Below are 13479 nucleotides of genomic sequence, written 5' to 3'. Positions count from 1 at the left end.
GACTCCGGGGGTGGTGCATTCTAAGAATCCCACCTCATTGGAGTCCATGGTGGAATTCTCCGCCATCCCTAGTTTTGCTAGCAAAGCTGCCTCAGAAAGCAGGGATACATGAATTTAAGCCCTTATAGGGATGTACAAATCCCACTTACCAGTCCGCTGCATGGGTGCGCTGGGGGGGGGGGAGGCGATCCGTCCCTCCCCCCGGAATCCTTCCCAGCCTGCTCTGCTCTGCAGCAAGGCCGCAGAGTCACCGGCCGGGGCTGGCTACAGCCGGACTTCGGGCCACTGCTGGGCTGCTGCGGCCGCAAATGGCGGTCGTCGTAGCAGCTGTCATTTGTGTCCTTGCATTAGTATTTACTATGTAAATACTTACGTAGCCTATTACGGCAAACAGCAGGGGCACAAATGGCAGCCACTTTGCCATTTGCGCCCCTGCTCTTTGCCGTGATAGGCTTCGTAAGTATTTACATAGCCTATCATGGCAAAAGGCAGGGACACAAATGGCAGCCGCTACGCCATTTGTGTCCCTGCCTTTTGTCGTGATAGGCTACGTAAATACTTACGAAGCCTATCACGGCAAAGAGCAGGGGTGCAAATGGCAAAGTGGCTGCCATTTGTGCCCCTGCTGTTTGCCGTGATAGGCTATGTAATTATTTATGTAGCCTAACATGGCCTAATGCAGGCATGCAAATGGCAGCTGCTACGATGGCCACCACTTGCGGCTGCAACAGCCCAGCAGTGGCCAGAAGATGAGCTGGAGCCACCGCCGCCACATCCGCTGCCGCATCCTCCACTCCCGCTACCGCATCTGCCGCCAGGTAGGAAGGCCCAGGGGGGATTTCGGGGGGTGGCAGGGGGACTCCGGGGGGCCGGATTCCAAAGAATCCAGCCTCACTGGAGTCCATGGCAGATTGCTCCAACATCCCTAAGCCCTTATGAAAATTGAACAGCAGATGTTATGGTCCCCTGAACATGCAGTCCTTGTGAATAATTGTTTCCTGAGATACGATATGAAAAGTTTAACACTACTCCTCCTGGAACTGATTCACATGTCCAGCATTCTCATTTTTGGCTACTATCATCTGCACATACACACACACAAGTTGGGCCAGTTTAGGACTTATCTGCAGTTGCCAAACTGTAACAAAATCTTCATTGAATGTTTCAGGCACTATAAAACTATCCAGATTTTGTCCAGAATCCAAAGACCTGCTTTAGACATTGCCTAACAACTTGCACGCACCCAGTGGGATTTAAAAAAATAATCACAGCAGGCCCCTACACCTTTCCTCCCGTTGAAAATAGCAGGTGCCCCCCCTCAATTTGGATCAGGACCCCAGTAGGGGCAATGGCTTAAACCTCCCTATCCTCCACAGCATTGTCCTGATCTGGCTCAGGGCCTCCTGCATCAGCTATTTATTAAAACAAGCATGTCAGGGCTAAAGATGCAAATCGTATCACATCAAGTCTGGCCCTGAGAGAAAAACAAATTGCTGACTGCATATTATTAGAATGTCAGAAGCTGTCAGTTGTCAAATACTAATACCTCTGCATGTCAGCTATCAAACACTGTCAGGTACTACACACTATTCCATGTCAATTATCAAATATAGTCACCTGTCTGTTGTCAAATCATATTGAAATTGACTATGCTCAGATGTCAAGTACAGATCTTATATATCTGGTGAATATTCTACTGCACAGAAACATACTTGGTGAATATCCACCATCACAATATATACAGGGACCACAGCTCAGGAGCAGGGCATATGCTTTGCATGGAGAAGGTCCCAAGTGCAGTCCCTTCCGCCTCCAGTTACAGTAGTCAGGTAGCAGGTGATGAGAAAGTGCCTCTGCCAACTACGAATATGGTGAGAGTCCTGGACAGGGGTGGAGTCAATTCACTCCTGTAATCTTACGTAAATGGCCACTTTACAGCTGCTATTTGCATAAAAGGCCTTTCACATAGAACAACAAGCCACCATTTTTAGACAAAATGGTGGCTCGCTGAAGGGTACGGAGGCTGTGCTGCTCGCTGGACACCCACAGACTGCTTGGCAGCTTGTCCAAGGAGCCAAATGGGGCAGGTAAGTGGCAGCGGTCCACTGAGCGGTGTGTAAGGCAGGCACGGGGTGGTTCATCCATCCCTACCACCAATGAGACTAGACAATAGTGGGCTAGATGGACAAATACTCTGAACTGGCATAAGGCATTTCCTATATTCATGCAGATAAGATTGTGGAGAATTCTGGAAGCAAATTTGTTTGGACTGTAGGGCAATCATGTGAACTTCCTGTGATTCATTCTTAAGAGGCCACCTTGAGTCCCAGTTAGGGTTGGCGGAGAATTTCTCCCCGAAACTTCGGGGGGCCGAGCGCCAACGTGTTCAGCCCCCTGAACAAGTTTCGGGGAGAAATTCTCTGCACCACCCCCCCGCACCCCACACCCCCCCCCAGGGACGGGACTTACCTTTGGCGAATGTCCCTCCTGGCGGCGGGTCCAGCCAGCGGTTCGGCAGGTCTTCGTCCGGGGCGGGAGTGGCAGCTGGTCTTTCGACTGGCTGCCGCCGCCGCCATTCCAATAAAAGAAAAAAAAAACGCCCCCGTGATAGGCTACGTGACGATTAACGTAGCCTATCACGGCTAGATTTGCAAAGTCAGCCATGATAAGCTACGTAAATCGTCACGTAGCCTATCACAGGTGACTTAAAAAAAAAAAAAAAGGCGCGTACGGATAATGGCGGCCCCCATAGGGAGCCGCCATTTGCGTACGCGCTTTTTTTTTTTTTTAAGTCACCCGTGATAGGCTACGTGACGATTTACGTAGCCTATGACGGCTGACTTTGCAGATCTAGCCATGATAGGCTACGTTAATCGTTGCATAGCCTATCACAGGGGCGTTTTGTTTTTTTTTTACTTTTTAGTTCGCGGCTGGGTGAGGCGAAGCTCCTCCTCCCCGGCCTGAATTTCAGCCGGGCAAGGCGGGAAGCCTCCCCCCCAGCCTGAATTTCGGCCGGGCGAGGTGGGAAGCCTCCCCCCCGGCCTGAACTTCGCGGGGGGAGCAGCAAAGCGCCTCCCCCCCACCGCGAAAAGCTTCGAGGACAGGTAAGTGACTTTCGTCCATCCCTAGTCCCAGTACTGGGAAAAAGGCAGGATATAAATATAATAATAATAATAATAATAATAATAATAATAATAGTTCTTCTCATTATGGAGTAGGCAACACTTCTTTGTTCATTGTTTTAAGGAAGTATAACACTTGTTTGTCCGGAGGGGTTTTTTTTTGCATTAATCTGGGCTGTTCTGTATTGCTTAGAACAGGGGTCCCCAACCTTTATGGACCTGTGGGAATTTGTTTGGGAATTTGATAAACTGCTGTGGACACCACCACAAAATGGATCCCATGGTGGACATGGCTAGTCACATAATGGCTGCTGTGAGGGCCTGGCTAGTCAAAAGTGAGCTAAAGAGGTGGTGGGGGGAGAAATAGTGAGGCTAGAGGCTGGGAGGTAGAGGGGGATAGTAAGGCAAAGGGGTATAGGGGAGATGAAGAGCAAGGCTAGAAGCTGGGAGGGCGAGAAACAGCAAGGTAAAGAGATGGGGAAAGAAATAGTGAAGCTAGAGGCTGGGAGGGAAGGGAAAACAGCACGGCAAAGGGGTAGAGAAAGAGCAAAGCTAGAGGCTAGGAGGGGGAGAAACAGCAAGGTAAAGGGGTAGAGAAGGAGCAAGGCTAGAGGCAGAGTGGGGTAGAAACAGCAAGGTAAAGGGGTAGAGAAAGAGAAAGGCTAGAGGCGGGGCGGGGTAGAAACAGCAAGGCAAAGGGGTAGAGAAAGAGCAAGGCTAGAGGCTAGGAGGGGGAGAAACAGCAAGGTAAAGAGGTGAGGAGAGAAATAGTGTAGCTAGAAGCTGGGAGGGAGGGGAAAACAGCATGGCAAAGGGGTAGAGAAAGAGCAAGGCCAAGAGGGAGAGATACAGTAGAACTAAAGATAGGGATGGATGGAATCAAATGCACCTGGCTTAGCTGGGCGCTCACCAAGCTGCTGCCACTGCCCGCCCCTGCTCATTGGCACCACACAAGCTTCCAGATAGTCTGGCAAGCACCTGACAAAGCAGCAGGGCAGCCCGCCCTCATAGCAAGCTGCCATCATGTGCAACAACGGTGGCTCTGGAACTTCTGCATTTTTAATGTTGCATAATTGGTGTCTGTAATGGGGCCATTTACATAGCATTAAAAATACGGATGTTCCAGAGCCTCATTGCTCACCAACCCCTTGTCCTCCAATCCTTGCAAGGGGTTGGTAGGTAACTCCTGCCTATGTCACCTGTCAAAGCTTGACAGGCAGCAGAGGCAAGAGTCACCCACCAAGCCATCCTTGGAAGTGGGGAAGAACTTGAACTTGGTGGGCAGCAACTGGGGCTCCTGCAGCCACCATGTCATGCAAAATCTTTGATCGCTATGGGACTGAGCAGCTGCCGGACCCATTCGGCAGGCGTGGGGCTGCTCGGTGAGTGGCTGTAGGTGAGTGCAGAGGCTCAGCAAGAGGGTCTGGGGGTGCAAGTGAGGAGGGGAGTCTGCCAGACTCCACCCCATTCGCAGACTATCGCAACATCCTTAGCTAAAAAGGGAGGGGGAATAGCAAGACTGGAAGCTGGGGGGGAAGGGAAATAGCAAAGCAAAGGGGTAGAGGGGAGAGAAAGAGCAAGGCTAGAGGCTAGGAGGGAAGGGAAAAAAGACTGCCTTAACATTTCTGAAGCTTTGAAAAAAAACATATTTTTAAATGGGGCAGGGAGGGGAGAGCTTTGTCAGCGTCACATTGGGGACCTCTGGCTTAGAAGGCATAAAAAGGAACCCCAATATTTCTTTCCCTTGGCCCAAACGCAGCAACATCAGTGAGGCTTTGACACCAGCTTCCCATTAATTGTGTTCCTCCCCATTTGAAGATTTAACAGTACCAGATTCCAAACTTGACTCCTCATTTCAGTTTTGTTTTGTTTTTTCTCGTAAGGAAAACATTCTCATGGATTTGTTATCCAGTTAATTGTTAATACAGACTACAGCCATTATAATACTTGGCTGCTTGTAGGAATATTCAGCACTCCCCTGCCCCACACCAACACATGTATGACATCTGTTAGCAAGAAATCAAATAAATCCATAATTTTCTTCCAGAAAAGGAAACTTCTTAAAAAAAAAAAAATGAAGAGGACTGCATATTTAAGCTAATGTAACGTTTTAAGGATAAATTGGTCATCATTGGGCTTTTCCAGTAACAACTAAATGTAACGTTAATATTCTTCACAAAGAAATCAATCTTCCCTTTAAGGAAAAAGCAATGGAGCAGCATAGACAGATGAGAAGTTAAGAGGACCCGTGGGAATGAATGAAATATGGGTTTTCTGACTCTCCTATCATTACAAGTATTACTGAGATGAGGTAACAATAACAATTCTGGGCACCACACTTTAAGGGGGATGCAGACAAACTGGAGAGGGTTCAGAGGAGGGCAATAAAGATGATCAGGGGACTGGAAACAAAGCCCTGTGAGGACAGGCTGAAAGAACTGGGCATGTTTAGCCTGAGGGGAGATATGATAGCGCTCTTCAAGTACTTGAAAGATCATCACAAAGAGGAAGGCCAGGATCTCTTCTTGATCATCCCAGAGTGCAGGACACGGAATAATGGGCTCAAGTTACAGGAAGCCAGATTCTGGCTGAACATCAGGAAAAACATCCTGATTGTTAGAGCAATATGACAATGGAACCAATTACCTAGGGAGGTAGCACGCGGGCTCTACCACACTGGAGCCATTCAAGATGAGGCTGGACAGCCATCTGTCAGGGATGCTCTGACTTGGATTCCTGCATTGAGCAGGGGGTTGGACTCGATGGCCTTGTAGGCCCCTTCCAACTAGGGATGGGGGAGAATTTCTCCCGAAACTTCAGGGGGCCGAGTGCCAACGCATTCGGTCCACCGAAGGTTGTTCGGGGAGAAATTCTATGCCCCCCCGCCCGCCCCGGGATGGGACTTACCTTTCACGAATGTCGCTCCCGGCGGCGGGTCCCGGCAGAGGTTCAGCAGGTCTTCGGCAGGGGCGGGGGCGGCAGCCGGTCTTTTGACCGGCTGCCGCCGCCACCATTACAAGAAAAGTAAAAAAAAAAACGCCCCTGTGATAGGCTACGTAACAATTAACATAGCCTATCACGGCTAGATTTGCAAAGTCAGCCGTGATAGGCTACATTAATCGTCACGTAGCCTACCACGGGTGACTTTTTAAAAAAAAAAAGCGCGTACGCTAATGGCGGCCCCCATAGGGAGCCGTCATGCGCGTTCCTTATTTGGTCCCTGTAGTTTACGTAAAGATTTACGTAGACTACGGCAAAAATAAGGGCAACGCAAATAGGATTATGCTGATGCTGGGGGGGAGGCGCTCCGTTCCTCCCCCCCCAGAATCCTGACCAGCCGGCTCCACTCCGCAGTGATTCTGCGGAGCCACCGGCTGGCTCTGGCAGCAGCCGGACATCTGGCCACTGGCTAGTAGGGACGCAAATGGCGGCGGCCATAGCCGCTGCCGTTTGCATCCCTGCAGTCAGCTGTGATAAGCTACATAAATGTTTAAGTAGCCTATCACAGCTGATTAAAAACAAAACAAAACAAAACAAAATGCATGTATGCAAATGGCGGCGCCCATGGGCGCCGCCATTTGCATTCCTTATTTTGGCACGTCTTAGTCTACCTAAACATTTACATAGACTATGACGGCGAAAATAAGGGGAACGCAAATAGCGTAGCGTCTACTAATAGCGTAGCATTTGCGTACGCGCGTTGTTGTTTTTCTAATCAGCCGTGATAGGCTACGCAAACATTTACGTAGCCTATCACGGTGTTTTTTTAAAAAATCTAGCCGTGATAGGCTACATAAATCTTTATGTAGCCTATCACATTTTTTTGTTTGTTTTTTTACCTGGAAATGGCGGCGGCGGCGGCAGCCGGTCAGAAGACCGGCCGCCACAGCCACCGCCACCAAACCACCACAGCTGCCGCCGCCTAACCGCCGCCGCCAGGAAGATCCGCCTAAGGTAAGTCCCATCCCGGGGGGAGGTGGGGGGCCGTTCCGCCACCAATTTCAGGGGGCCGAATGCGCTGGCATTCGGCCTCCCCGAGATCCGTGGCGGAACTTTCGTACATCCCTAATGTACGGACTGTATAAAATCCACTCCGTCTGTGTTCCGCAAATTGTTGGGCGCCTTTTGTTCTGTCATCCGCCAACAGACGGATGTGATTTTTTTGTTTCATCATGTGGAAAAATATGGAAATAATTATGTAAATATTTACATAAGTATTTACATAATTTACCTTAGTATGTAACATTTAATGTATTGTCCCCCATTCCATTCAATGTTTCCTCAGCAGAAACGTATGTATTTTTCTATGGATTTATATGCATAAATTTCGGGAAAGCAAAAAATCATCAGAAAGTCCACGGACTCCGCATGGCCTGAGGGGGGCGCTCTGCAGAATTTCTCCAGCATCCCTAGGCAGAAGTAACTGGCAGGCTAGGCCATGAGAAGGAGTGGGCTTGGTGGACTGGTATGCAGGAAATGTGCATCAGCCTCACATTGTAAAGCATTGGCTTATGTGCTACAGTGCACACATGCTAGCTGGAGAGAGTGAAGGCATGAAGATGGCACCAGCCATGGGGGTTGTGTTGGCACCACCTTGTAGAACCACCTTGTGTCTAAAGGGTGTTTTTGAAGAACCACTTTGTTCATGTCAAAGTGTCTTAATTACCCTGGTAGCACAACAGAATATAGAGATAAAGAAATGTGTAATACATTTTACAGGTGTTGAAAAAAAGCAAGCCAGAAAGATAGATAGATTAAAAAACAGATTGTAATTTGACATATTGCATTCATCCTGCTCAGGTACCTGAAATTTATTAGTAAGTCCATCAAAATCAGGGGTTCCATTATAAAGTTCAATGATGGTACCCCTGATTTAGTTTGTTCAGTGTTTGGAGTATTTGTTCGGAAAAGGCAGTGGGAGGTTTTCAGTAGGGATGGGGGGGATGCATTTGCATTGCTTTTTAATTTGATTTTACTTAATGTTTCATTTTTGAACCAATATGTGAACCGAAACTCACTTATCCTTCGAAATCCACACTTCTCCAAATTTTGTCATGGAGTTCTCCAATCAAAAAATGTATACAAAAATGCATATATTTGTGACAATAATATTAAAAACACGTTATATTAAAAAAAATGTGTGGAAGGAAAGTGGTAAGAAGGGAAATCTGTGATTTCCATCTATAGCACTAGCACTAGCAAGATAAACTCCAGGCTTTCCCCAGATCCCTCTGACGAGAGATCAGAGGTAAAGGACAGCTTTCCTTTGCTAGTGGTGGTGTGGAAAACCCCTAGCAGCAGTGCTACTGGTTGTGGGTGTTTTTTTTTGGGGGGGGGATTCTGCTGTGGTCCAGCAGGCCAAAAGAAATGGATTAGCAGGCAGCACTTTTTGTGCCCCTGACCTCAAATTTCAAGCGTCTTGAAACTTCCAAAAGAATCCAGCATGCTGAAATGTAACACACAATGAAATTCAAATTATCATATCAGCCCTGCATTAAGCATCACAAGAGATCCCATAAGACGATTCTCACCTTTCTAACGTCAGTTGCCAACTGCTGAAGGGAAGGGGATGCTATGGACTGTAAAAACGCTTTGCCCCTAACTGGGTCGTGGAGACTCACGTATGCCACAGCATTCCTCTGGAGAACTTTCTTGAGGTCCTAAAAAACACACACACAAAAAACATGATTAATAAGCCCGATCACAATTAAGACTGGAATTCTTATTTAGTCCTTTGAAGGGGGAAAATACAAGCAGTGTTTTTCCACCCACTCCAATTCCCGAAGTAATACTTAATTCAATTTTCCCAGAATATCATTTTAGGAACATCAAAGGACGTCTTTATTTATTTCTCTTGCAGGGTTATAATTCCTTTTCTTGCACCATCTGAACAAAATGAAAAATTGGGCCTGAAGGAATTAGGAATGACTACTGTTCTAATGCAGATAATAAAAACATTATAGTTTGTGAAATAACAGGGAGGATTTTTTTTAATTGTAAACTTGCTCCTGACAGGGACCAAACTTCAAATGTCATCATCAACAAACATTCAAAGCACTTGATGTTTCAAACCATGCAACTATATTTTAGATCTGAATTGCATTATTTCTCCAGTATTGTCATTTTACTATGTTTTTAAAAGCAAAGGAATCTGTATGAGCCTCATCTCAATTATTTCCCATGTGCCTTTCCAGTAATGAGCTACTTTGTTTCATGAAGAGGCTCTTTATACTGAGCAGAAGGGGTGTAACGCAAGTATGTTGATGTAAAAATGATTCAAAGTAGAACTAAATACATTTTGCTTCCAGTCACTTGCAAAGCCCCCCTTTGACGCTTCACCTATACTACCCCCGCCCCTGGCTTATTCTAAAATCATATTTCCATTGGAAGGAAGAGGCTTTGGTAATTTCTGTGTGTCACTTACACACAATCGCAAGCAAATCACACACTTGCCATTTAACTATCAATTCAGCAGTTAAACCTCACTATGGGTGGCAGCCCTCTCAAAACTATCCATTGGAATTTTATAGCTAGGGATGGGTGGACCCATCTGTATCCAGTCTGGGTCAATTTCATATGCATTCATTCATTCCATCCTCTTTTTGCATCAATTGAGAACCATCCCCCTTCTGCATCAATTGAGAACCATCCTCTTTCTGCATCAACATGTTTTTTTAAAAAAAACAAACAAAACCATACACACACATTTTAAATATTCATTTTTTGCAGAATATGCACTTTGCACATATTTTCACCTGAAATATGCATTCTTATATGTATTTGATACCATTTTTGAGTCAACAACTGTACTGCAAATTTCAGAGAAATGCAAAAACTGAAAGCTAACTGCATTCTGATCTGTGTATTAGTCCAGAAAGTGCAAAACAGGTCAGTTGACTTAAAAATGTGGACTGAATTAGCTCTTCAGGCATCCCTCTTCATAGCTGAGCAGAAATAATCCCTTTAGATTTAAAAGTTGTTGTTCTTGTTGTGATATAAAACACCTAGTCAAAACAAGCTTACAACAATCTAACAGATACAGCACAAAGAGGGCGGACGGGCAAACAGCAACAGGCAACAATTATTAAAGATACAGGGGTTTTTCACCTTATAATGACCTGCTGGAATGATGAGGACAGTCCAGAGAGGAGAAGAGCCAAATGGCATCTGGTCCCTCAGCTGAGTTGATGGAGTGGGCCCTGCTATTGTCAAACAGCACCTTTGTTTTTCAGTGTATAGTTTGAACTTCCCCCTTTGAAATCTTGTCTAGTTTTCATCTGAGTCCTGGGATCTAGAAGGAAGAGTGCCAAAGCCACCAAAGGTTGTCTTTTAAAACTCCAGAGAACCATGCAGGCCATGAGCTATCCCCAGAGGGAACAGCTTGGGAGCACAGGAGCTAAGCAATCTCTGAGCTTGTCCCACTATCTTTAGGAAAGTTCTTACAGCTAACTGACTGAAAGCTTTGGCAGAGTTCCATTATAAACACTCTCTGAGCCTATTACCACCCAGAGTAATATAGGCTGCCTCTGAGCCTATATTACTCCTTACAACCCACCCTGCCACAATACCGATCTCTGCCTACAGGTGGGTACGGGTTTACAAAGATACTTTGCTTACTCAGTCTGGTTGGGCAGTTTCCCCAAACTTTTGCAGAAAAGATCCTGAAGCTCAGGAGCTTCTCTGAATCATGTTCTGTGAGATAGCTCAGAGATTGTGCAGGTCCCTTGAGTATTAAAAAACAAACAAAAAACACATAACCATGGGGGGTGTTTGCATCTTCTGTTTGATCTTTGATTCTGTCCAGGATTTTGTCAAGAAGCAGAGAAACCCTTGATTTTTGTATTATTTCCAATGGGTTAATGCTTCAGTGGTCATGCAAATACTGGCATGAAAATTGAGATTCATGAACATTTAGCTAAACTCTAAACAGTAGAGTCTGGTGGCTTCCATTTCAGTGGGGCAGTGATTCCATTCTGGATTTTAGTTAGAACCACCGAGAACTCTAAGGGAGATATCCAAGGTGCTGGAACCAATTTGGGGATATGCTTCAGCACCTTGGATAGCTCCTTTAGAGTTCTGGCCAGTTCTGACTAAAATGGATGGAATCACTACCCCACTGAAATTGGAACCACCGGCCTCCAAATGTCTTGTAAAGTGCACAAGACCATTTGAAATGTTAGCAAACAAGTAAAAAGCCTTGTGGACAATTGACACAAAATTCCACCAGAGGTAGGGATGTACGAAACCCCCCTTACCTGGCTCCGCTGGGTTCTGCTGGGGGGGGGAGGCGCTCCGACCCTCCCCCTGTAATCCTCGATGGGGGGGAGGCGCTCTGCGCCTCCCCCCCGGGATCCTGGCCAGCCAGCTCCACTCCGCGGGGATTCCACAGAGCCGCCGGTCGGCTCCGCCAGCAGCCGGACATCCGGCTGCTGGCTAGCAGGGACACAAATGGCAGCGGCTGTAGCTGCCGCCGTTTGCATCCCTGTATTCAGCTGTGATAGGCTATGTAAAGACTTACGTAGCCTATCACATCTGGGTAAAAAAAAAAATGCACACGCAAATGGCGGCAGCTACGGCCGCCACCATTTGTGTTCCCTATTTTTGGTTGACTTAGTCTACATAAATATTTACGTAGACTAAGATGGCGAAACTAAGGGGGAACACAAATAGCGTAGTGGACATTATTTGCGTTCCCCTTTATTATCACCATCTTAGTCTACGTAAATATTTACGTAGACTAAGACAACCAAAAATAGGGAACGCAAATGGCGGCGGCCGTAGCCGCTGCCATTTACATACGGTTTTTTTTTTTTAACCCAGACGTGATAGGTTATGGAAGTCTTTACGTAGCCAATCATGAATGGGGGGGGGGAAACAGACTGTAAATGGTGGCGGTGGCAGCCGGTCAGAAGACCAGCCGCCATCGCCGCCTCTGCCGAAGCCGCCGCTGGAGCCGCCGCCAGCCGGAACATCCACTCCACGTAAGTCTCGTCCCGGGGGGGATTCACGGGGGGCGGGGGGGTGGCAGGCCATTCTGGCATTCGGCCTCACTGAGATCTGTGGCGGAATTCTCTGACATCCCTAACCGGAGGTGAAATTAAAGAGGAATGTGGAGGCATGTGTATTGCCCTGGCCATGGGCGCTGACCTCTTGATTTAGAGGCAGTGATAAATCAGATCCAGATTTACTGGTAAAGGAGTAGTTTATTGAGTAACTTACAGCACACAAGCGTACCCAATGGTTGGATCAGTCAGCTTCTCTGAACCCAGAGCCATTGGGTACAATGGGTTTTATACAATATTTTTTAGCAATACGGCAGCATGACACTAGCAAGTACCCCTAGCATTCATTCCCAGCATAGGCTAGAAGTGTTTGGTTCTCAAACACAGCTACCTAAGATAAACAAACTTTGCTTGCCAGGCAGATCTTGATAGCAGCCTTTTGACTCATCTGAACATGCTCAAAGGCCTACGAGCAAGGGAATTGCAACAATAATGAACTTAAGCAAGCATTATGGATCTCTAGGCCCCTCTAACACTACAAATGACTTGGCTACGCTCCTGGGGCCAATACACTCCACCCCTAGATAATCAAAGGCTGATAGCAGTCTTGCCCAGAGGGGCGAATCTTCTTTGCCCTGCCATTTGATCACCAGGGGTTTGACATCTACTTCAATGTATTCTTCAAATGCGATGCCAATAACAGTCAGAATTATTGCAGCCACTCACTTCCACACACACTCCCCTTGATCCCTTGAAACCAGTGTGAAATCGGGTTGAAGGTAGGGATGGACGAAAGGGACTTACCTTGTCCCGCAGCTTGCTTCGTGGTGGGGGGGAGGCGCTTCGGTTCTCCCCCCGAAGTTCAGGTGAGGGGGGGAGGGGGCCCGGCTCACCCAGCCGAAATTCAGGCCGGAGGGGGAGGCGCCCCATCCCTCGCTGGCAAAATTCAGGCCGGGGAGGAGCGCCCCATCTCCCCGGCCGCGAAAAAAAAAAGTAAAAACACACACACACCCGTGATAGGCTATGTAACGATTTGTGTAGCCTATCACGGCTAGATTTCCAAAGTCAGCCATGATAGGCTACGTAAATCGTCATGTAGCCTATCACGGATGACTTTGGGAAAAAAAAAAAGCGCGTACGCAAATGGCGGCGCCCCATGGGTGCCGCCATTTGCGCTCCTTATTTTGGCACGTCTAGTCTACGTAGGGATGGGGGAGAATTTCTCCCCGAAACTTCGGGGGGCCGAGTGCCAACGTATTCGGCCCCCCGAAGTAGTTTCAGGGAGAAATTCTCCACCCCCCCCGCCCCCCCCCCCAGGATGGGACTTACTTTTCCCGAATGTCACTCCCGGTGGC

The 13479-nt window shown here is 47.4% G+C and overlaps 1 protein-coding gene across 2 annotated transcripts in view; it reads right to left on the bottom strand.

The window, feature by feature from the left end:
* NAALADL2 (N-acetylated alpha-linked acidic dipeptidase like 2) overlaps nt 1-13479 on the bottom strand; it is a 1211675-nt gene that overhangs the window by 394257 nt on the left and 803939 nt on the right. For both annotated transcript variants that reach the window (XM_084847509.1, XM_084847508.1), the window contains exon 9: nt 8654-8782. In XM_084847509.1, coding sequence (XP_084703635.1) covers nt 8654-8782 — 129 coding nt within the window. The remainder of the gene's footprint in view (nt 1-8653; nt 8783-13479) is intronic.

The sequence above is a fragment of the Heloderma suspectum genome, chromosome 3 (assembly GCF_057233095.1).
Source record: "Heloderma suspectum isolate Gila_16-S chromosome 3, 16-S_ref, whole genome shotgun sequence".
NCBI lineage: Eukaryota > Metazoa > Chordata > Lepidosauria > Squamata > Helodermatidae > Heloderma > Heloderma suspectum.
This window is presented reverse-complemented; position numbering and strand designations above follow the sequence as displayed.